The sequence below is a fragment of the Oryctolagus cuniculus genome, chromosome 18, assembly GCF_051225735.1.
Source record: "Oryctolagus cuniculus isolate XC-2025 breed Fujian yellow rabbit chromosome 18, ASM5122573v1, whole genome shotgun sequence".
Lineage (NCBI taxonomy): Eukaryota > Metazoa > Chordata > Mammalia > Lagomorpha > Leporidae > Oryctolagus > Oryctolagus cuniculus.
Genome location: NC_142884.1, coordinates 10,928,240 through 10,951,839, shown reverse-complemented (window position 1 = coordinate 10,951,839; position 23,600 = coordinate 10,928,240). Strand labels below are relative to the sequence as shown.

The 23,600-nt window shown below is 58.8% G+C and overlaps 2 protein-coding genes across 4 annotated transcripts in view; both read right to left on the bottom strand.

The window, feature by feature from the left end:
* Positions 1 to 13,804, bottom strand: LOC138846419 (DNA ligase 1). 3 transcript variants are annotated; one of them, XM_070062029.2, is made up of 9 exons: positions 13,613 to 13,804; positions 12,443 to 12,579; positions 11,070 to 11,194; positions 6,697 to 6,808; positions 5,068 to 5,220; positions 2,693 to 2,746; positions 1,483 to 1,626; positions 264 to 356; positions 1 to 185 (listed from the first exon to the last, which is right to left on the bottom strand). In XM_070062029.2, exons 3-9 carry the CDS (start codon positions 11,081 to 11,083, stop codon positions 102 to 104), a joined length of 654 nt encoding a protein of 217 aa, XP_069918130.1. In that variant the 5' UTR covers positions 11,084 to 11,194; positions 12,443 to 12,579; positions 13,613 to 13,804; the 3' UTR covers positions 1 to 101. The 3 variants fall into 3 exon arrangements, with proteins under 3 accessions (XP_069918130.1, XP_089175508.1, XP_089175507.1); XM_089319382.1 differs by lacking the exons at positions 11,070 to 11,194; positions 12,443 to 12,579; positions 13,613 to 13,804 and adding an exon at positions 6,344 to 6,480; XM_089319381.1 differs by lacking the exons at positions 6,697 to 6,808; positions 11,070 to 11,194; positions 12,443 to 12,579; positions 13,613 to 13,804 and adding an exon at positions 5,578 to 5,714.
* Positions 13,805 to 16,079: 2,275 nt separating this feature from the next.
* The window catches only part of LIG1 (DNA ligase 1), a 33,122-nt gene continuing 25,601 nt past the window's right edge, over positions 16,080 to 23,600 (bottom strand). The window contains exons 22-28 of the mRNA XM_051837429.3: positions 22,475 to 22,619; positions 22,240 to 22,322; positions 21,058 to 21,210; positions 18,773 to 18,826; positions 17,563 to 17,706; positions 16,344 to 16,436; positions 16,080 to 16,265 (exon numbers count right to left, since the gene is read on the bottom strand). Of these exons, the coding sequence (XP_051693389.1) occupies positions 16,182 to 16,265; positions 16,344 to 16,436; positions 17,563 to 17,706; positions 18,773 to 18,826; positions 21,058 to 21,210; positions 22,240 to 22,322; positions 22,475 to 22,619 (756 nt within the window). The 3' untranslated portion in view covers positions 16,080 to 16,181. The remainder of the gene's footprint in view (positions 16,266 to 16,343; positions 16,437 to 17,562; positions 17,707 to 18,772; positions 18,827 to 21,057; positions 21,211 to 22,239; positions 22,323 to 22,474; positions 22,620 to 23,600) is intronic.

The window sequence follows — 23,600 nt, the reverse complement described above, 5'->3', positions numbered from 1 at the left end:
TGGGTGTCTGACGACTGTTTATTGAGGGAAGTCAGTGAATGAGTCCCAGACACGGAACTCAAGCTCGGGCGCTGCCCTGCGGTCCTCCAGCCGGGCGGGGCTCAGAAGAAATCTTCCAAGTCGGTGTCCGAGTCCTCGTACTGTTGGTTCTGAATCTGACTCTGCCTCCAGTACAGATCGGCCACCTGCGAGGGAGGCGGTGGTCAGGCGGGCCCTCTCCCGGAAGCAGGCCCGGCCCGACACCCCCTTCCCGAGAGCCTCACCTCAGCACCGGTGGTGGCCTCTTCCGGCATCTTGTCTTTCCGGACGCGAACAAAGCGAGGGAAGCGAAGGGAGATCCCCTTCTCCTTGTCCACCTGCAGCAGGGGTGATGCTGCGACCTCCGTGCGGCCACAGCCACCTCCGGTCGTCTCCCTCCCCCTTCCCTCTGGCCTCGGCGCCCGATCCACACAGAGGGGCTGAGCACCAGGCTGTGGTAAGGGCTCAGGAAGCTGAGAAACGTGTGGACGCCTGGTGCCTGCTGTGTAAGCGCTTGAGCAATACTGGCCGCCACAGCAGCCGCTACGACAGGCACAGGCCTGGATCCAGAGCCAGATCATGGGTTCAAATCCCACCTTCCAGCCTCACAGGCACCTGCACGTTTATGGTGGAGACGCTCACGTCCCCACCCCTGTGGGGAGCAACTCGGACTAACTACCTTACTGGAATTAAGACTTATTCTATGCATCTGCTCTCCCACAATATGGCGCTGGGAGAGGAGTAAACAACTTCTACACAGCTGCCTCTCGCCAATTTGACTGATGAGCTGCAGGAGCTGATCTTGCTCCTGATTGGAGGAGAGCAGCGTGCTCGGCATGTGGGTAGCAGAGTTGGGATTGGTGGAAGAGGACTATAAAGGAGGAGAGAGAAAACATGCACCAGGAACCAGCGGATAACATCTGAGCAGCCCCCGAGAGAGCCGGCCGGCGGTGTGCCGCTCCCCCGCGGAAGTGGGGAAAGTGGCAGGGGGAGCCGCCCCTCCACGGAGGTGGAAGGGACGGTAGCCAACCCGGGAAGAACCAGCAGCAAACCCGGGAAGGGCCAAGCAGATAAAAGAACAGCGCAGGGTCCTGTGTCGTTCCTCCGCGAATGGGGGAGCGACACACCTCTGTCCCCGTCCCGGGCAGACAGGAGACGGGCATGGCTGCCCGTGAGCACTGCCCAGGCGCCCTGGCTCTAACGTGCCGTGCGAGTCGGAAATGAGACAAGTCAGATCAGAAGTACACGTTCCCCCACTTCCAACCAGGAAAAGAGGTGCCAGCTGGGCTCTGAAGGATCAGAGGAATCTCCAGGACAGCGCCTGCTCCTCCCCGGACACCCGCCCTGCTGAAGACGGCAGGTGCGTCCCCAGCACTGGCCCCGAGGGCAGAGCCGCCAGGAAACTTCTGCTCCCTGCTTGCCTTACTGGGATCCATTACAGGCCACACCCAGCCCAGCACTCACCAGGCCACGGGCAGCAGGGTAGATGGGAGAGAGGGAGAGATCCGCACACTTCACCTCCCACACGGTGGTGGGGTCCAGCCAGTGGTCAGGGGCCACGGCACCACCGGCCTGCACATAGGGGCGGGGCGCGGGCAGCACCAGGGCCTGCAGTGGGAAAGAGGAAGAGAGGGTCTCAGATCCTCGCCAAGGCCAAGGGTGGGGAACAAGGTGGAAAAATGAGGGATGGGGACAGAGGAGACAGCAGAAAGAGGGGGCAGGGAGGAGGCAGGTAGAGAGAGGGTGCGGGGAGGAGGCAGGCTGAGAGAGTGGGCAGGCAGAGAGAGGGTGCAGGGAGGAGGCAGGCTGAGAGAGAGGGCAGGCAGAGAGAGGGGGTGGGGAGGAGGCAGGCTGAGAGGGTGCAGGGAGGAGGCAGGCTGAGAGAGGGGCAGGGAGGGGGCAGGCAGAGAGAGGGAGCGGGGAGTGGGCAGGCTGAGAGGGGGCAGGGAGGAGGCAGGCTGAGAGAGGGGCAGGGAGGGGCAGGCAGAGAGAGGTGGCAGGGAAGAGGCAGGCTGAGAGAGGGGGCAGGGAGGGGGCAGGCAGAGAGGGGGGCAGGGAGGAAGCAGGCTGAGAGAGGGGGCAGGGAGGAGGCAGGCTGAGAGAGGGGCAGGGAGGGGGCAGGCAGAGAGAGGGGGCAGGGAGCAGGCAGGCTGAGAGGGGTAGTAAGGGAAGCAGGAAAAGGAAAGAAATGGAATGCAGCGGAGACGGGACACTACAGAGGCAAAGGGATGGGAACGGAGACCCAGAAGAAGAGGGACCCAGAGCTGGAGGGGTAGGGAGGGAGCCAAGGCCCAGAGAGAGGAGGGAACAGAAAGGGAGGATAGCACGGACGGAGGCAGAACCGCGATCCAGACACCACACCCAGGGCTCGCATTCCCCAGCGCCCCTCTCACCCGGGGCTCTCTAAGTGTTCCACGGGCACAACCCGGGAACACCTGAATGGCGCTCGGCAAGCCCCAGTGTGACCGAGGCTCTGGGTGGGGTGACGGCCCTGTGGCTCCAGTGTGACAAGGCCCTGAGCAGGGAGATGCCCTGCAGCCCCGGTGTGACCGAGGCTCCGGGCCGGAGACGGTCCTGTGACCAGCAGCCGGCAGAGCTGGGGCCTGACCCCGCCGCCCTCCTGCCCGCACCCTGAACCCTCCGACGGCGGAGGCTGAGAGGCCACGCAGCTCACCTGGAGGCTCTGGTGCTGCTCCTCCAGCTCCTCGTCGCTGAAGCCGGTCCCCAGCTGCAGGGAAGACGCGGGTCAGAGGACACCCACAGAATGGGGGTGCGGTGTGGGGACCCCATCCTCTGGCTCTGGTCCTGTCTGGGAGGTCACCCCCTGAGCTCACCATCATCTCCAATCCTAACCCCGAGGTTTCCCGCCCCGCCCGAGCAGCAGGCGTGAGGCATCACAGCGAGGCGCTGCTCACCCACTGTGCACAGTGGTACTGGTACTGGGTCTCTGGTACTGAGAACCTCAGCCACCTTTTCGCCTTTTGTGCCGATGATACTACTAGCGGAGGCCTTTTGGTGCAGCAGTCAAGGCCCTGCGGGGGACACGTGCACCCACACCGCAGGGCCTGGGTTCAAATCCTCATTCTGCTATGGATCCAGCTTCCTACCAACACACACCCTGTGAGGCAGGTGATGGCTGAGGCAACTGGATCCCTGCCATGGGAGGCCATGACCGAGCTCCGAGCTCCTGGCTCCTGGCTCCTGGCCCTGCCCGGTCCAGTCCTGGCCGTCGCCAAGTGTTTGGGGAGTGGGCCAGCAAACGGCATCTCTGCCCGTCGGACAAATGGAGCTCTATCCCAGCACTGCTGGGTGGCGACAGACTGACACTGCTGGACTGCAAAGGCACCTGTGTCACAGACCACACAGGCTAACCCAGTGCAGTGAGGACGTCGTTCTTAAGGACAAGTGGCTGAAATCAAGTGCAGAGAACTGGTTCAGGAACTCGGCGCGGCTGCACCTCAGAGCGCTGTCGTAGGCTCCACGTCACACCCCAAGCTTCACAGAATAAAGTACTGGGGAGGGCACGCTGGGGAGCCTGGGCTTCAGTCCCGACTCCACTCCGAGTCCAGTCTCCTGCTAGTGTGTGCCCTGGGAGGCAGCAGGGGCGGCTCATTTGCTTGGGTCCCTGCCACCCACGTGGGAGACCCAGCTGGAGTCCCGGGCTCCCAGCTTTGGCCTGGCCCAGTCCTGGCTGTTGCTGACCTTTGCGGGGCGTGAACCAGGGGATGGGAGATGTCACTGTCTTGCAACATAAATAGATTTTTAAAATGTGTTTTTTAAATAAACTATTTAAGGAGGAAAAAACAAAAAAAGAGAATGACTCAGAGACAAAGGTCACAACTTCAAAGATGCATCAAGAAAACTGCCAGGGGCCGGCGCTGTGGCGCAGTGGGTACAGCCGCCGCCTGCAGTGCCCGCATCCAATATGGGCATTGTTCAAGTCCAGGCTGCTCCATTTCCGATCCAGCTCTCTGCTGTGGCCTGGGAAAGAAGCAGAAGACGGCCCAGGTCCTTGGGCCCCTGCACCCATGTGGGAGACCCAAAGGAAACTCTTGGCTCCTGGCTTCAGATAGGCGCAGCTCTGGCCATTGTGGCCATCTGGGGAGTGAACCAGCGGATGGAAGACCTCTCTCTTTGCCTCTGCCTCTCTGTAACTCTGCCTTTCAAATAAATAAATCTTTACAAAAATAAATAAAAAGAAAGAAAGCAAACTGCCTCTGTGGAGTTACTGGTGCTGTTTCTCACTCAGTCTGCTGGGTGAGGGAGACCCGGTCACACTGCACAGCCATAAAGGCCTGACTTTCTCAGTGGCCCCTGCAGACAGGGACCAGCCATGGAGGGAAATTCCAGGAGGCACAGGCCTTGGCCCTGTGCATTGTTCTTTATTATTTACTCATCTGAAGTGCAGTGTGTGTGTGTGTGTGTGTGTGTGAAAGAGAGAGAGAGAGAGAGAGAGAGAGAGAGAGAGAGAGAGAGACTCATTCTCCCACCCACTAGTTCACCCCTAAATGCCTGCCATCGCTGGGGCTGGGTCAGGTTGAAGTCAGGAGCTTTCTCGAGGTCTCCCATGTCGGTGACAGGGACCCCAAACTTGGGCCATCACCTGCTGCTTGCCAGGGTGCCCACTAGCAGGGAGCTGTGGCAGAAGTAGTGCCGAGGCTCAAGCCCAGGCCTCCCAAATGGCAGCTCCACCCCTGCCCCGCAGTGCTGCTGCCTGGGTCCTCTCTTCTGGTGTCTGCAGCATGCAAGGCCCTGATGGCCGGCACACTTGCAGCTACACTGCGACGACGAGACCAGAGCCCATCAGAAAGACAACTGTGGGGAGAGAAGAGGCCCTGCAGGGGCCGCTGCCGCCAGACTTCCTGTCACAGAGAAGGGACAGTCCTCTCTAGGCTAAGCGAGCACCAGGCAGCCGGACGCGGTTCCCGACGTCCACAGTAGCCCTGCTGCAGTCGGATCCTTCCTCACTGGGAGGGCTGTCTGTCTGTGGACCTGGGCCCTCCTGAGGCGCCCACAGGAAGCCCCCTAGGGTCGGCCCGGCGCCCAGACCTTGCAGATGGCCTGCAGTCCCTCGGTGTCTTCATCATAGCAGGCCAGCAGAAAGCCCCCGTAGCGGCCGGCACGCTTCCCCCGGCCCAGGTAGGCGCCAATCACCATGAGGTCCAGGGTGTCGCCCACGCCGTCCAGGTAGTCCTTCTTCAGCTGCGGGGAGGGAAGGAAAGAGCGGTGGGGGTGCTGGGCACAGACCTCAGTGCTGTGGCTACAGGGCCCCGGGCCAGGCCTCCTCACAGGGACTCTGAGGACGAAGATGCATTGCTAAGAGGCCGTGTGAGGAAAGGGCTTCCAGGCTCCAGGAGAGGCAAGTGGGAGGAGAGGGCTGGGCGGGGATGCAGAGCCCCCTTGGTGCCGCTGTCCTTCAGGAAGTGGAGAGTAATTTACTAAAAACAAACACCGTGGAAAGAGAACGCACAGCCTGCAAGGACTTCAGCCGAGAATAGGAGGGCTGAGGTGCAGACCACAGTGTCATGTACCTCCAAGGAACGCCGCTAAGTAACAAACCATGAGATTCCTGTGCCGGCAGCACCCCGGGGTTCTGCAGCGAGGCAGTTCTCTTAAACACTGTGCCATACCGCTCAGCACGTAAGACAGGCTTTCAGGGCATCCTGGGGTCCTGGGTGAGACCCTGCAGGACCTGCCTCACTCCCACGCTCTGCTTCTCTGCTCTTCATGCAACTGTCTCCATTAACCAGTAACCTCATCCTCCGTGCCCAGCTCAAAACTCAGCTGTGCGTCAAAGCTTGAGCTTAGAAAGAAATTCAATCTATCCAGCTAGGTCCAACATTCCTGCCTCAGCCTGCCCCATCTCACTCTGGCCCCTGCTCCCTGGTTTGTTCTTGGCTCTTGCACAGAAAATGTGCCACAATCAATTAGTAATGTCTACCCTGGGCTTGGAGCAGGTGCACAGGTGTGAGTGCTTCATTCCTGCTGTCTGGGCCTCTTGAGTGGAAAGTCTTACACAGACTGAACTCAATACTGCATCACAGAGGCAGAGAAGCTAAAAGGGGCTGTGTTCCACCCACCGCCAGTTCCAGGCTCCTGGCCTCAGCCTGGCCCAGCCCTGGCTGCTGTGGCCACTTGGGGAGTGGATCAGTGGAAGGAAGATCTCTCTCTCTCTCTCACACACACACACACACACAGCCTCTTAACATAAATAAAATCTTTTTTTAAAACAAAAACGAGCAGGCACTTGGCGTCAGGAAGACGACGCTCTTGCATTGTTTCAGAAGTCAGCCTGCTGCCTCCCATCCCCAAAGGGGACACTTACCAGGTGGACCCCGAGACCCCTGCCAGGTATGTGACAGCGTCCAACAGGCCGAGTTCTTGGAGCTCACTCAGGACCCCCAGGCAGGCGATGTGGGCCCGCAGCCCCCCACCGGAGCACAGCACGGCAATGACCGGGGCCTGGGCGTTGTGGGGAGGATTGGTTAGGGGTTCGATCCTTGGGAAGAGTTGGGGATGAGAGGGAGTCTGGGCTCCTTCTGGCACAGGGCGTTGTTCTGTGTTGCTGTTGTTTCCTCCTCTTACCTCTGCTCACCCCGGCTGAGTCGGGCTGGGACCCCAGGCACCCAGGGACAACCCCAGAGCCCCCAGAACTCCCAGGCCCTGACTCCTCCCTACCTCATCGGCCTCGATGTTCAGCTTTTTCAGAGCCGCCAGCACCTGTTGGCTGCGTTTCTCCACGGCCGCCTTCTCTTCTTTCTGGATCCCAGGAATTACGGAAACCTCAGCGCTTCCCAGGACAAACAGAAACAAAACCCACAAATGACGGACGATTCACAGCAGGACGGGAAGAGTGAGAACAGTTTGGTAGCTGGTCCACCACTGTGCATGTAGCCCAGGGAAAGAAACCAGCACATCAAAGCCTTCACTGCGCTGCCCTGTTTATTGCAGCACCGCTCACAATGGCAAAAACACAGCCTCGACCTGTGTGTCCATCGGCGGGTGAACGGGCAAGGGAGACGTGGCCTAGGAACACAATGGAGCACTATTCGACTGCAAAAAGAACGAAATCTGTCGTCTGCAGCAACGTGGATGGAACCGGGAATGGTGGGGGGCGGGGGAACTAAGTGGAATAAACCAGAGACCGCGCTGTGGCGCAGGGTCTCAAGCAGCTGCCCGTGATACTAGAGCCTATGCGGCAGCACCAGTTCAAGCCTTGGCTGCTCTGCTTCCGATCCAGCTCCCTGCTAATGTGCCCGGGAGAGCAGCAGCAGACGGCCCAAGTGCTGGGGCCCCTGCCCTTTACATGGGAGACTCAGACAGAGTTCCCGGCTCCTGGCTGCAGCCTGGCCCATTTGGGGAATGAACCAATGGATGGAAGAGCTCTCTCCCACCCTCCCTCTCTCTCTCTGTCCCTCTGCCTTTCAAATAAATAAATAAATCTTAAGAAAGAGAAGGAGAGCGAGAGCGAGAGAGAGTGAGAGAGGGTGAGTGAGCGAACGTGCCAGGCTCAGAAAGACAAACACCACACGTTCTCACTCCCAGTGGAAGCTAAAAAGCTGAATGTGGTAGAAGTAGAGAGTACAGTCGGTCTCCAGAGATTAGGAAGGCGAAGGAGCTGTGGGGATGGAGAGGTCGGCTAACAGACATCAAGCTGCAGTGGGATGCGAGGCAGGTTCCAGCGTTCTGTAGCACGGCACCTGGTTTATCACACATTTGTAACGATCCTACATCAGGAATTTGAAGGTTCTCAGCACAAAGAAGAAATGTCTAAGGAGCTGGAGACGTGAGTGCCTCGATCCAGTCATCATCCTTCCTACACATTACATTACATGCATTCCTACACGCGCATTAAATGATCACACGGAGCCCCGTAAGTGTGTACAATTATTAGGCATCAATTCATTCTATTTGTTTATTTTATCTAAAAGCAAGATTTATTTATTTATTTATTTATTTATTTATTTATTTTTTTGGACAGGCAGAGTGGACAGTGAGAGAGAGAGAGAGAGAAAAAGGTCTTCCTTTGCCGTTGGTTCACCCTCCAATGGCCGCCGCGGCCGGCGCGCTGCGGCCGGCGCACCACGCTGATATCCTGGCAGGAGCCAGGTACTTATCCTGGTCTCCCATGGGCAAGCACTTGGGCCATCCTCCACTGCACTCCCAGGCACAGGAGAGAGCTGGCCTGGAAGAGGGGCAACCGGGACAGAATTCGGTGCCCTGACCGGGACTAGAACCTGGCGTGCTGGTGCCGCAAGGCGGAGGATTAGCCTAGTGAGCCGCGGCACCGGCCAAGCAAGATTTATTTAAGTCAGAGACCTCCTGGTGCAGTGGCCAGGAGGGGAGCTCCAACAGAGGCAAAACCGGAAGGGGCAGGTGATTCTCGGGTTTTTAAGCACAATTTTGGGGAAGAAAGAAAAAAAAATCCTGACTATCAACTTGACAATCAATAACAAAGCAGGAACAAAACCCATCAAAAGACCTGATCTGTAATCTTATTTGCCCTGTCTGGCTTGCTCATGATAAAACAAAAATGAATTTATTTGATTTTTTAAAAACATTTACTTTATTTATTTGAAAGGCAGAGTGACAGAGAAAGAGGAAGAACAGATCTTCCATCTGCTGGTTCACTCCCGAAATGGCTGCAATGGCCAGGGCTGGGCCAGGCCGCAGCCAGGAACCAGGAACTCCATCTGGGTCTCCCCATGGGTTCAGGGGCCCAGGCACTTGGGCCATCTTTTGCTGCTTTTCCAGGTGCATTAACTGGGAGCTGGATCAGAAGCGGAGCAGCCGGCACTCAAACTGGTGCCCAAAGGATACTGTCATTGCAGGTAGTGGCTTAACCCACTATGCCACACTGCTGGCCCCTAAGTAAGTACATTTAAAAATAAAGTATAGAGTAGGATGTTTGTAGGTCTGGGCAAATACTGTGCCATCTTATGTAAGGGACTTGAGCATTCAAGGATTTTGGTATCCGTGAGGGGTCCTGGAACCATCTCCCGTGGACACTGAGAGTGTGGCTGGACCATATGCTATTAACATTAACGGTAGGGTGTGGCCGTGGTGGAAAACAGTTTGGCAGTTAAAACAGAATTACTTTATCACTCAGCAATTACATTCCTAGGCGTCTACGCAAAAGAATTGAAAACTGGTGTTCAAGCAAATACTGGATGTTCACAGCAGTGCTATCCATAATGGCTACAAGGTGGGAAAAGAAAGAGGCAAGTGCCCCCCGGTGGTGGTCAGATCCACAGGACAGGCACATCCAGGCCATGGAACATCGCTGGCCACAGACAGCACTGACACCTGACGCGTGCCACAGCACAGACCGGCCATGGGGGCAGGACAGGCGGAGGCCAGAGCCAGGCCCAGGGGCCAGGTGTTCTACAGCTCCCTTCATGTGGATTGTCTAGAATGAAAAAATCCACAGGGGCAGAAGGCAGAGTAGTGGCTGTCAGGGGCTGGGGTGATGCTCAGTAGGTCTCGGGCTCCCTTTGGGTGTGATGGGATGTCCTGGAACCAGACAGGTGGTGGTTGCACCAGATCATGAATGGGCTAAATGTGACTTGACTGGGTCATTCCCTTTAAAATGGCTAAAATGGTAAACTTGATGTTGTATGTATTTTATCACAACAAAAAAAGTAGCTGAAAGGAGAATCAATGGCACCTGTTTCTTTTTGCTTTTTTTGTTTGTTTGAAAGGCAGTTAGAGAGAGAGATTTTCCATCTACTGGTTCACTCCCCAAATGGCTGTAATAGCCACAGCTGGGCTAGACTGAAGCCAGGAGCCAGAAGCTTGTTCCTGGTCTCGCACGTCGGTGGCAGGGGCCTAAGCACTTGGGCCATCGCCCTCTAATTTCCCAGGTGCATTAGCAGGGAGCTGGACTGGAAGTGGAGCAGCCAGGACTCAAACCAGCCCCAAATGGGATGCCAGCTGTGCAGGCAGCAGCCTTGCCTGTACCACCACAATGCCAACCCCTCTTTTTACTTTAAGACAGAGCTAGGGGTGTGCGGGCCAGCCGCACAGTGGAACGGAACTTGAAGGAGGGAGTGGGAATGAAAAGAGGGACAAAGGTGCAGAGAATGGAGCCAAGACAACAAGGCTGATATATGCTCATTTATTCTAAAGTCCCAGGTGTATTTACACATAACCAGCTGCAGAACAAAGAAGCACAAAAGATAACAATGTACATAAGCAACTTATGGGGCCTCCGGTAGCACAGATAATTTTAACAGAGCGTTCTTGATTGATATCCTTCTTCAGAATGGGAGTATGTGACTTTTTTTTCCCAGGAAAACCACAGGCCTAGATTAGCCTAGACTTGTCCAACGGCTGCCTACAGGGGTGAGTACTTGGCACAGCGATTAAGACACTTCTCACACGGGAGTGCTAGGGTTCTGGGCTGGAGTCCAGCTTCCTGCTAATGCAGCCACCTGTACAGGACTTGTTCTTGATTGACATCCTTCTTCAGAATGGGAGTATGTGACTTTCTTTTCCCAGGAAAACCACAGGCCTAGATTAGCCTAGACTTGTCCAACGGCTGCCTACAGGGGTGAGTACTTGGCACAGCGATTAAGACACTTCTCACACGGGAGTGCTAGGGTTCTGGGCTGGAGTCCAGCTTCCTGCTAATGCAGCCACCTGTACAGGACTTGTTCTTGATTGACATCCTTCTTCAGAATGGGAGTATGTGACTTTCTTTTCCCAGGAAAACCAGAGGCCTAGATTAGCCTTGACTTGTCCAAAGGCTGCCTACAGGGGTGAGTACTTGGCACAGTGGTTAGGACGCTTCCCACATGGGAGTGCTAGGGTTTAGGGCTGGAGTCCAGCTTCCTGCTAATGCAGCCACCTGCACGGGACTCCTGGACTGAGTTCCAGGCTCCTGGCTTTGGCCTGGCCCAGCCCTGGCTGTGCAGGCCTCTGTGGGTATGAACGTACAGATGGGATCTCTCTCTCTCTCTCTCTCTCTCTGTCTTCTTCTCTGCCTTCCACATAAAGACTACCTAGATAAAAACGTGGCTATTACATGCAGAGTCACACGTGTGGCTCACCTGTCACAGTCCATCTCGCCCGACTTCCTCAGCTGTGTGGGCCGTGTGCCTGTCCTCGTTCTGCAGCAGGTTCAAGGAGGTCTCTGGTTGGGATTCTGCTGTTGATGGTTCAAGATGAGAAGTCCCTAAAATGGATGAGATCATTTACCTTCAGCCTATGTGATGGACGGCCTTACAAACATCAGGGATCAGACTCAAGTACCCAGAAAACAAACTGGGTAGGGGCAGGGGTAAGTCTGGCAAGTTTGTCAAAGACTTCTTAGGAGAAGCAGTCAGTCACTTGGCTTGGTGGACTGGGGCCAAGTGCGCTTTGTAGTCCCCAGCACAGTGCTCCCTCAAGCTGTCTGTGGTGAAAGGGACACTGCCAGGCTGAGGCTGAAACCTCTCTCTCGGCAGCCATCGCCCACCGGGAGCCTGGCCTGCACCTCCTGTTCCCCTCCTCTGCATACCAGATCTGCACCCCATCTGCCCAGAGGCACGGGAGACTTGGGGCTCCTTGGCGGGCACCAGGAAGCCAGCCCGGTGTGGCCATGCACACTTAAGTGGCTTCCAGGGCTGGCTGTGGCCCGAGATCCATCCCTGCTCTGCTGAAACCCTTGAATTCCTCGCGTGTGAAGGGAGGGAACTGGGCCTGGCAGCATCTCAAGTTCTCATGGGGTTGCTAGGAGACAGGCGGAAAGGGATGGGACCCTGACAAGGGGACACCTCGGGCCACCCTGTGAGCTAACACCCCCTCTGCAGCTGGAGCTGGAGGAGAGAAAAAGCCCGAGTTCTGTGGCAACATTAACTCACTGGGGAGCACGCACCCACGGGAGCCACCGTGGTCAGTTACCAGCAGGGTGTCAGGAGACCCTCACACCTACAGTTTTTTTTAAAATCTATATCAATTTTTTTTCCCAACTGTTTATCTATTGGTCTATTCCTGCACTAGTGCCCATTATGGACACAACTGGTTTAAAGTTTCTCTATCAACATGGCTGGTCACTACTGCCCCAAGAAGCCGCCAGAGGCTGTGGAGTCCCTGCCTGCGGGGGAAGTGCCCTGCTTGTACTTCCTCCCCAGTCACCTCTCCCTGCACACCTTTTCTCTCCCTCTCCTTATGGAAACCTGCTGAGCTCCTGCTCCGGCATCCCCTTCTGTTCTGTGCAGAGCGGGGAGCTGGGCACCAGCAGCCGAGGACTCGGGCCACAGACTGGACAGCGTGCTCAGCCTGGGGGCTCACAGACCATGGAACACACGAGTCTGTTCCTCTAGCCTCAGTTTGCCGCCTGGAGGATGGGCCTAATGGCTCCTATTTCCTATGATGAGGCTTAAATGGCACCACATGGAACTTTGCAGCATAGAATGAAAAACCTTCAGCAAACATCTGTTACCTCTGCCTTCACCGAGTTTCTTCTTCCTTCCTTCCGGTTAAAACAGCACCCTGAAGAGATGGCTTACGGTGTTTTGTAATTACAGACAAAATGTTGCTTCCTCTTTCTCTCTTAAGAGAATAGCTCCTTGTCCTCACCTGCAAAGTGAAGAAAACAATGGTACCTTCCTCTGGTGGGGGGTTTTGTTTTAGTTTTTAATGTTGGAATTTGACAGAGAGAAATAGAGCTTGCACCTGCTGGTTCACACCCCTCCAGATGCCTATCATGGTCCCTGGCTTGGGCCAAAGCAGGGAACCAGAACTTAATGCAGGTCTCCCAAGTGGGTGGCAGGGGTTCAATTCCTTGGGCCATCACCTCCCAAGGTATGCATGCATCAGTGAACGTTGGTCAGCAGTCTAGAGCTGGCTGCTGAGCCCAGGCACGCTGATAGTGACAGGAGAGGCAGGTGTTTGCACCACAGGCCCAACGTCAGCCCTACCAGCTACTATCACCACAAATGGTCAGAACCAAACAGGCACAGCGGGTGAAGCCACCACCTACGATGCCGGCACATCATATGGGCACTGGTTCAAGTCTGTTTCTGATCCATCTCCCTGCTAATGCGCCTGGGAAAGCAGTGGAAGGCGGCCCAAGTGCTCGGGCCTCTGCTATCCATGTTAGAGACGTGGATGAAGCTCCTAGCTCCTGGCTTGGCCTGGCCCAGCCCTGGCTGTTGCAGCCATGTAAGGAGTGAATCAGTGTTTGGAAGATCTGTGTGTGTGTCTCTCTCTAACATTGACTTTAAATCAATCATAAAGAAAAAATCAATCAGGCCCAAAGGATGTGTGGTGAAATCCCTCCTCACCTCCTCACATTCTCTGTTCGTGGTGGCAGCCTGTCCCTGCTCTCTTGTATCCTTCCAGTCAATGTCTGCAGTCCAACAAGCACCTGTGTGCGCTGTGTTGCTGCATATTGGACAACGGGCTTGGACTTGTGGCACCGGTCACAGTGTCCACCTTCCCACCACGGCTGGCGTGACATGATGTCGGCAAACCCGAAGTTGGGAAGAGATGTGGACAATCAGCTCTCGAGAACCCGTGTGACCAGTGACGCCTACACACATGCATGTATGTGGCTATGTATGTTTATATGTGCCACAGCTGGGATACATATGTGCCACACAGGACTCACGTGTTTGTGTGTGTGTTGGAAGCTGGGCCCACGGCATCCATTGTCAAGGCAGGCAGGCAGCAAGGACTCCCATGCCAGGTCTCGTTTCCGATCAGGAAAGATGTTTTCCCAGAAGTCCCTGGCAGACTCTGTGCTGTGTCCCATGGATCTGCCCACAGAAGACACAAGGACACTGGCAGCTGCAAGGAGAATGGGCAGGTGGATACTGTACCCCTGGGCTCTGAGACAGAGAAATGCAGGGGGCAAGCGACCAATACAGCCAGTGTGTGAGACAGGCTGGAGACACAGGGGAAGAGAGACCAGGAGGGAGGTGCAGGGTCACGGGAGCTGAGTCGGCCAGCAGAGGGAGCCCAGCACAGAGTGGCCAGCGGGCAGAGAGGCTGGGACCCAAGGTAAGGGAGACTAAGGGGAGCAGGGCAGAGAGCAGACAGCAGCTGCTGAGGTCACACACAGTGCAGGGGCACGTGAGGAGCCCTGATCCTCCCCAAGGGGCCGAGGGACATCCTGACAGCCTCATGTCCAGGAACACCTGCTCCGTACTTCGCCCAAAGGCGAGACACCCCTGCCCCAAGTGTGCCCATCTTGGCCCAGGGTGCCCCTCCTCTGATCAGTTTTCCTCTGACACGTAGTCTCGTGAGGGGTGGGCTGGGTGAAGGACCCTAAAGATGCCTGGGCTCCCAGCCCTGAACTGAGAATGTGATCTGATGTGGCTGAAGGGACTCGTGGCCAAGCTCAAGGCCTTGAGAGGAGACGTCCTGGTGGGCACCGCGTGTGTGTGTCAGGGTCTTCGTCATGGGGATAGAGGTGGGTGCTGGCCTCTCCGGGCAGGAGACTCCAAGATGCTGTCCCGCTGCCAGGATGGGGGATGGGCTGGGAGCAGGGGCTGTGGTGGCCTCTGGGAGAGGCCAAGAAGCGTACCCCCCCCACTCCCCCAGGCTGCAGAAGGATCCAGCCCCACCCACTCCTTGACATGAGCCCAGCGACACGGAGGCCCTCTGACCCCCACAACTGTGCCGTTTCCCGCCACCCTGTTGGGGATGTGCACGTCCGTGAGGGCAGGAATAAGGTCTCCCTCGGAAGTGGCAAGTATGGCTTCTAAAAACCACCTGGGTTCTCGTGCTGGGGCCTGTGCTCTGCCGACCCTGAGCCTCTATCCCACCTCTCCTTGTCCAAAAATCGGGTCTAAGGATGGCCCACCTGCCCCTTCCCGTCCCGCGTGCTCCTCTCAGCACCAGGCCCCTCGCGCGCCAGCCAGGTCAGGGCCACCCAGACCCCCAGCCCATCTCAGTGACTCAGCACGATCGAGGGTTACTTCCCCCTTGGCACGGGGCAGTGAGGGCCGGCAGCCAGGCAGTGGGAGGGGGTGGCATGTGGGGCTCAGCCCCAGGGCCCGGGCCTCTTTTGCACCCAACACCCCAGGGACCAGCACAGGTTGCTAAGCGTTGCCCTGGATCCTGGCCTGGCCACTCCCAGCTGTTCGAGGCCCATCTGCCCTCCGTGGGAGGCAAGCACTGTCTCTGTCACTGTGCCCTACTGGTATCTCCCGCAACTTCAGCACCCTCCCCATAACTCCGCAACAAACGCCCAGCGATTCCAACCCGAGTGTCCCAAGCCAACCCTCCCCAGTCTGAGGCACCAGGTTTGGGTGTGCCCCGACTTTGAAGAGGGCCCAGGCAAGGCTGACTCAGGGGACCACACTCCCTATCTTATTTGGCCCCTATTGCAGGAACAGGAGTCCCGAGAGCCGCGGGCCAACAGGGGAACCCCGCAGTCTCGCAGGCTGCCCTGCTCTGTCCTCCCAGCTCAGGCTGGCCCTGCTCCAGCGGGGCCACAGTCCAGGGGAGGCTGCCAGGCCCTTCCAGAAGCTTCTGCATCACAAACCAACAGACCTCCCCTGGGCCGGCCCTGGTGCGCACACATCTGACCTGACCCGGGGTGGATGCGGGGGGTGGTGGCGCACTGGACTGGCCTGGACCACTCGGACCCACCATGCACTGGGGTGCCTTTCCCAGTGGGTGGCAGAGCTGGGCGTCACACGCAAGTCCCAGCCCTGCTCCAGAGGTCTGGGGCTGCAGCCTGCTGCCCGGTCACAGCCCTTCCTGTTTCCCTGTCCCCTCACTGGGTTCCGGACAGAGCCTCCCTGCAGGACTGCTGGGAGGGCACACATGCTCTCTCACACTCACGGACACTCACACATGCTCAAACACAGGCACTCACGTGCACGCACGCACTTATGCACACTCATGCGCTGACACACACGTGCTCACACGTGCTCTCTCACAAATGCGCACTTCAGACGGTCAGCCACAAGAGTGTCTAAATTATGAGTGAGTGAGACATCAGAGTCCCCAGTGGCACTGGGCTCTGGGCAGGTGGCCTGCAGTCGCGCACAGGGATCCATGGCACGGCACTGGTTCAGGCGCTCGAAGCACGTATTAAATCAATGCTGAGGGCCGTGCCCCAGAGCGTGGGTGTCTGACGACTGTTTATTGAGGGAAGTCAGTGAATGAGTCCCAGACACGGAACTCAAGCTCGGGCGCTGCCCTGCGGTCCTCCAGCCGGGCGGGGCTCAGAAGAAATCTTCCAAGTCGGTGTCCGAGTCCTCGTACTGTTGGTTCTGAATCTGACTCTGCCTCCAGTACAGATCGGCCACCTGCGAGGGAGGCGGTGGTCAGGCGGGCCCTCTCCCGGAAGCAGGCCCGGCCCGACACCCCCTTCCCGAGAGCCTCACCTCAGCACCGGTGGTGGCCTCTTCCGGCATCTTGTCTTTCCGGACGCGAACAAAGCGAGGGAAGCGAAGGGAGATCCCCTTCTCCTTGTCCACCTGCAGCAGGGGTGATGCTGCGACCTCCGTGCGGCCACAGCCACCTCCGGTCGTCTCCCTCCCCCTTCCCTCTGGCCTCGGCGCCCGATCCACACAGAGGGGCTGAGCACCAGGCTGTGGTAAGGGCTCAGGAAGCTGAGAAACGTGTGGACGCCTGGTGCCTGCTGTGTAAGCGCTTGAGCAATACTGGCCGCCACAGCAGCCGCTACGACAGGCACAGGCCTGGATCCAGAGCCAGATCATGGGTTCAAATCCCACCTTCCAGCCTCACAGGCACCTGCACGTTTATGGTGGAGACGCTCACGTCCCCACCCCTGTGGGGAGCAACTCGGACTAACTACCTTACTGGAATTAAGACTTATTCTATGCATCTGCTCTCCCACAATATGGCGCTGGGAGAGGAGTAAACAACTTCTACACAGCTGCCTCTCGCCAATTTGACTGATGAGCTGCAGGAGCTGATCTTGCTCCTGATTGGAGGAGAGCAGCGTGCTCGGCATGTGGGTAGCAGAGTTGGGATTGGTGGAAGAGGACTATAAAGGAGGAGAGAGAAAACATGCACCAGGAACCAGCGGATAACATCTGAGCAGCCCCCGAGAGAGCCGGCCGGCGGTGTGCCGCTCCCCCGCGGAAGTGGGGAAAGTGGCAGGGGGAGCCGCCCCTCCACGGAGGTGGAAGGGACGGTAGCCAACCCGGGAAGAACCAGCAGCAAACCCGGGAAGGGCCAAGCAGATAAAAGAACAGCGCAGGGTCCTGTGTCGTTCCTCCGCGAATGGGGGAGCGACACACCTCTGTCCCCGTCCCGGGCAGACAGGAGACGGGCATGGCTGCCCGTGAGCACTGCCCAGGCGCCCTGGCTCTAACGTGCCGTGCGAGTCGGAAATGAGACAAGTCAGATCAGAAGTACACGTTCCCCCACTTCCAACCAGGAAAAGAGGTGCCAGCTGGGCTCTGAAGGATCAGAGGAATCTCCAGGACAGCGCCTGCTCCTCCCCGGACACCCGCCCTGCTGAAGACGGCAGGTGCGTCCCCAGCACTGGCCCCGAGGGCAGAGCCGCCAGGAAACTTCTGCTCCCTGCTTGCCTTACTGGGATCCATTACAGGCCACACCCAGCCCAGCACTCACCAGGCCACGGGCAGCAGGGTAGATGGGAGAGAGGGAGAGATCCGCACACTTCACCTCCCACACGGTGGTGGGGTCCAGCCAGTGGTCAGGGGCCACGGCACCACCGGCCTGCACATAGGGGCGGGGCGCGGGCAGCACCAGGGCCTGCAGTGGGAAAGAGGAAGAGAGGGTCTCAGATCCTCGCCAAGGCCAAGGGTGGGGAACAAGGTGGAAAAATGAGGGATGGGGACAGAGGAGACAGCAGAAAGAGGGGGCAGGGAGGAGGCAGGTAGAGAGAGGGTGCGGGGAGGAGGCAGGCTGAGAGAGTGGGCAGGCAGAGAGAGGGTGCAGGGAGGAGGCAGGCTGAGAGAGAGGGCAGGCAGAGAGAGGGGGTGGGGAGGAGGCAGGCTGAGAGGGTGCAGGGAGGAGGCAGGCTGAGAGAGGGGCAGGGAGGGGGCAGGCAGAGAGAGGGAGCGGGGAGTGGGCAGGCTGAGAGGGGGCAGGGAGGAGGCAGGCTGAGAGAGGGGCAGGGAGGGGCAGGCAGAGAGAGGTGGCAGGGAAGAGGCAGGCTGAGAGAGGGGGCAGGGAGGGGGCAGGCAGAGAGGGGGGCAGGGAGGAAGCAGGCTGAGAGAGGGGGCAGGGAGGAGGCAGGCTGAGAGAGGGGCAGGGAGGGGGCAGGCAGAGAGAGGGGGCAGGGAGCAGGCAGGCTGAGAGGGGTAGTAAGGGAAGCAGGAAAAGGAAAGAAATGGAATGCAGCGGAGACGGGACACTACAGAGGCAAAGGGATGGGAACGGAGACCCAGAAGAAGAGGGACCCAGAGCTGGAGGGGTAGGGAGGGAGCCAAGGCCCAGAGAGAGGAGGGAACAGAAAGGGAGGATAGCACGGACGGAGGCAGAACCGCGATCCAGACACCACACCCAGGGCTCGCATTCCCCAGCGCCCCTCTCACCCGGGGCTCTCTAAGTGTTCCACGGGCACAACCCGGGAACACCTGAATGGCGCTCGGCAAGCCCCAGTGTGACCGAGGCTCTGGGTGGGGTGACGGCCCTGTGGCTCCAGTGTGACAAGGCCCTGAGCAGGGAGATGCCCTGCAGCCCCGGTGTGACCGAGGCTCCGGGCCGGAGACGGTCCTGTGACCAGCAGCCGGCAGAGCTGGGGCCTGACCCCGCCGCCCTCCTGCCCGCACCCTGAACCCTCCGACGGCGGAGGCTGAGAGGCCACGCAGCTCACCTGGAGGCTCTGGTGCTGCTCCTCCAGCTCCTCGTCGCTGAAGCCGGTCCCCAGCTGCAGGGAAGACGCGGGTCAGAGGACACCCACAGAATGGGGGTGCGGTGTGGGGACCCCATCCTCTGGCTCTGGTCCTGTCTGGGAGGTCACCCCCTGAGCTCACCATCATCTCCAATCCTAACCCCGAGGTTTCCCGCCCCGCCCGAGCAGCAGGCGTGAGGCATCACAGCGAGGCGCTGCTCACCCACTGTGCACAGTGGTACTGGTACTGGGTCTCTGGTACTGAGAACCTCAGCCACCTTTTCGCCTTTTGTGCCGATGATACTACTAGCGGAGGCCTTTTGGTGCAGCAGTCAAGGCCCTGCGGGGGACACGTGCACCCACACCGCAGGGCCTGGGTTCAAATCCTCATTCTGCTATGGATCCAGCTTCCTACCAACACACACCCTGTGAGGCAGGTGATGGCTGAGGCAACTGGATCCCTGCCATGGGAGGCCATGACCGAGCTCCGAGCTCCTGGCTCCTGGCTCCTGGCCCTGCCCGGTCCAGTCCTGGCCGTCGCCAAGTGTTTGGGGAGTGGGCCAGCAAACGGCATCTCTGCCCGTCGGACAAATGGAGCTCTATCCCAGCACTGCTGGGTGGCGACAGACTGACACTGCTGGACTGCAAAGGCACCTGTGTCACAGACCACACAGGCTAACCCAGTGCAGTGAGGACGTTGTTCTTAAGGACAAGTGGCTGAAATCAAGTGCAGAGAACTGGTTCAGGAACTCGGCGCGGCTGCACCTCAGAGCGCTGTCGTAGGCTCCACGTCACACCCCAAGCTTCACAGAATAAAGTACTGGGGAGGGCACGCTGGGGAGCCTGGGCTTCAGTCCCGACTCCACTCCGAGTCCAGTCTCCTGCTAGTGTGTGCCCTGGGAGGCAGCAGGGGCGGCTCATTTGCTTGGGTCCCTGCCACCCACGTGGGAGACCCAGCTGGAGTCCCGGGCTCCCAGCTTTGGCCTGGCCCAGTCCTGGCTGTTGCTGACCTTTGCGGGGCGTGAACCAGGGGATGGGAGATGTCACTGTCTTGCAACATAAATAGATTTTTAAAATGTGTGGCGCTGTGGCGCAGTGGGTAAAGCCGCCGCCTGCAGTGCCTGCATCCGATATGGGCATTGTTAAAATCCTGGCTGCTCCATTTCCGATCCAGCTCTCTGCTGTGGCCTGGGAAAGAAGCAGAAGATGGCCCAGGTCCTTGAGCCCCTGTACCCGTGTGGGAGACCCAAAGGAAACTCTTGGCTCCTGGCTTCAGATAGGCGCAGCTCTGGCCATTGTGGCCATCTGGGGAGTGAACCAGCGGATGGAAGACCTCTCTCTTTGCCTCTGCCTCTCTGTAACTCTGCCTTTCAAATAAATAAATCTTTACAAAAATAAATAAAAAGAAAGAAAGCAAACTGCCTCTGTGGAGTTACTGGTGCTGTTTCTCACTCAGTCTGCTGGGTGAGGGAGACCCGGTCACACTGCACAGCCATAAAGGCCTGACTTTCTCAGTGGCCCCTGCAGACAGGGACCAGCCATGGAGGGAAATTCCAGGAGGCACAGGCCTTGGCCCTGTGCATTGTTCTTTATTATTTACTCATCTGAAGTGCAGTGTGTGTGTGTGTGTGTGTGTGTGAAAGAGAGAGAGAGAGAGAGAGAGAGAGAGAGACTCATTCTCCCACCCACTAGTTCACCCCTAAATGCCTGCCATCGCTGGGGCTGGGTCAGGCTGAAGTCAGGAGCTTTCTCGAGGTCTCCCATGTGGGTGGCAGGGACCCCATTACTTGGGCCATCACCTGCTGCTTGCCAGGGTGCCCACTAGCAGGGAGCTGTGGAAGAAGCAGTGTGGAGAATCAAGCCCAGGCACTGCGCTACAGAATGTCAGCCTCCCAAACGGCAGCTCCACCCCTGCCCCGCAGTGCTGCCGCCTGGGTCCTCTCTTCTGGTGTCTGCAGCATGCAAGGCCCTGATGGCCGGCACACTTGCAGCTACACTGCGACGACGAGACCAGAGCCCATCAGAAAGACAACTGTGGGGAGAGAAGAGGCCCTGCAGGGGCCGCTGCCGCCAGACTTCCTGTCACAGAGAAGGGACAGTCCTCTCTAGGCTAAGCGAGCACCAGGCAGCCGGACGCGGTTCCCGACGTCCACAGTAGCCCTGCTGCAGTCGGATCCTTCCTCACTGGGAGGGCTGTCTGTCTATGGACCTGGGCCCTCCTGAGGCGCCACAGGAAGCCCCCACCGGGGTCGGCCCGGCGCCCAGACCTTGCAGATGGCCTGCAGTCCCTCGGTGTCTTCGTCGTAGCAGGCCAGCAGAAAGCCCCCGTAGCGGCCGGCACGCTTCCCCCGGCCCAGGTAGGCGCCAATCACCACGAGGTCCAGGGTGTCGCCCACGCCGTCCAGGTAGTCCTTCTTCAGCTGCGGGGAGGGAAGGAAAGAGCGGTGGGGGTGCTGGGCACAGACCTCAGTGCTGTGGCTACAGGGCCCCGGGCCAGGCCTCCTCACAGGGACTCTGAGGACGAAGATGCATTGTTAAGAGGCCGTGTGAGGAAAGGGCTTCCAGGCTCCAGGAGAGGCAAGTGGGAGGAGAGGGCTGGGCGGGGATGTGGAGCCCCCTTGGTGCCGCTGTCCTTCAGCCTGGGGACAAGTGGTTCCCTCCACGCACTCCCTTACACAGAGAACATGAGTCTCCAGTCACGTCATTTATTAAGTACCAACTGTATGCCAGGCAACTTAGCCTTCAGAGTACAACAGTAATGCCTAGGCCAGGGGCGAGTGACACACACGGGATGACCTGGTTCCCTTGGCCCCTCTCTCCACTCGAGCCTCCCACTCCTCACACCAGTGTCTCCACTTCTGCCCAGCCCCTGCTGTGCCTGTCCTGAGCCACGGGGCAGCAGAGGAGCCATGCAGTCAGACCACGGGCCACCCCGGCTCGAAGTCTCACTGGCAGTTTCATCTCAGGGCGGTGGTCCCAGGTGCTGCTGGCCATTCTGACCTCACTCGCCTGCCACTGAGCCCGGCCCCCTCAAGGCCTCTGCACTTGCAGTCCCCTCCGACCCCCCCGTGGTCGACCCTTCCTGTACTTGGGGACTTGACTCACACACGGCCTCTGGAAGCGTTCCCTGGCCCCCAGCAGCCGGTGCTAAGTGCACTGCTCACAGCCCTGGTTCCGGCCCAGCCCCACCCAGGCCAGCACTGCCCTGCACTCTCCTGCGTGGAGGAAGCTGGAGCAGAGCCCTCCCGAGACTGCCTGCATTCGCGGAGCGTGGTGGGGGCAGGGCCTGCCACCACCTCTTGCTGAGCTCACACACGGGACTTGCAGGGCAGCAGTGTGGGGCTGGGTGGGGTGTGGGGAGGCTCCAGAGTTGGACGGGGCGGTGCCAGCCCCAACACCCACGGCCCCTCAGGACAGGCTGGCGGGGAAGGCCGGGTGGGCGGGATTACCTTGAGCCAGTTGTGCGATCTCTTGGCGATCTCGTAGGTGGCGTCCACGTCCAGGGTCTTCACCATCAGCCCCTCGCAGGAGTCTGGAGGAGACACAGGCAGGGTCCCTGGGAGCTCCCTGCCCAGGCCCGGGCAGGGACTCCAGTGATTTTCCACGGCTGGCGCTGGGGCCTGGGGCCAGCGCGGGTCACGAGAGGCTGCAAACCTCGGTGGGGAGAAGCACAGGGGCCCTCACCTTTCACCGACTGCTCCAGGAACTCGGCGATCTGCTCGAGGTCCTTGGTGTCCAGGGAGGTGGCGAACAGAAACTCGCCCTCTGTCTCCACGAAGTTCTCGCGGAGCAGCTGCCGGCGGCGGGACAGGGGCTCGCGCACCAAGGACTGGGGAGAGAGGGCGAGAGGGCGGGCATTGCGGTGTGGGCAGACCCGGCGGCCCTGACTCCAGACCCACAGGACGTGTACAGGTCACAGGAAGCGACAGGGTTTAGGAAAGCCGTGAGAGGCTCCGGGCTGACGGGAGGATCCTGGGAATCCTAAGCACAGGGCCTCGGGCCTCAGGGCGTCAGGCGGGAGGAGCCCCAGCCCACGTGACATTCCCACGAACACTTCTAAGCCTCTCCTGTTTCTAACACCAGCCCAATAAAGGCAAAGAAGGCGTGAGTGACCGTAAGGTTAACAGAGAAGCCCGGGGAGGAAATCCTGCTACCCAGGGGCTACGAACCCCGGCATCAACACAGCTGCCTCTCTGCCCATGGGGACTGGCCCAGGGCTCCTCAGATACCGAAGCCCTCAGATACCCAGGGAGCTCCGGTCCTTACCGTAAAACAGCGCACTATCTGCCCGCAACCCCCCACATTCTCTGTACTTAGAGCGCCGCTAGGCCACCTGTGCCAGTATGCACATGGCTGTCACGCGTGCTGCTCAGGGACACGGACAGACAAAGCCTGTGAGTGTTTAGGACAGACACCATCTTGCTGCTGTTTCCGTCTGCTCTTGGTTGGACCCAGAGCCGGGTGCTGGCATGTTCTCAGCTCTCTGGTCACAGCTGTGCAGCTTCTCTGACATGGGGCAAAGGCAGGCATGGGTGACGTGGAAGCAAACGGGTGAGGCCTGAGGCCAGCGCTGTGGTGCGGCGGGGTAAGCCTCCACTTATGAGGCTGGCATCCTTTATCAGAGCCCCGGGCTCAGTCTTGCTGCTCTGCTTCTGATGCAGCTCCCTGCTCATGCACCTGGGAGAACAGCAGAGGACGGCCAAGTACTGGGTTCCTGTCACCCACGTGGGAGGCCCGGAGGAGCTTCAGTCTCCTGGGTCTGGCCTGGCAGAGGCCTGGGGCCATTGCAGCCATGTGGGGAGTGAACCAG

Bases quoted from the DNA above. Each gene is read 5' to 3' on its own strand.
- LOC138846419 (XM_070062029.2), bottom strand. The intron at 2,747-5,067 runs GTCTGGGCGCCG...TCTTCCCTGCAG, and splicing joins GACTGCAGGCCATCTGCAAG to CTGGGGACCGGCTTCAGCGA. The intron at 357-1,482 runs GTGAGTGCTGGG...CCCCTGCTGCAG, and splicing joins ACCCTGCTGCCCGTGGCCTG to GTGGACAAGGAGAAGGGGAT.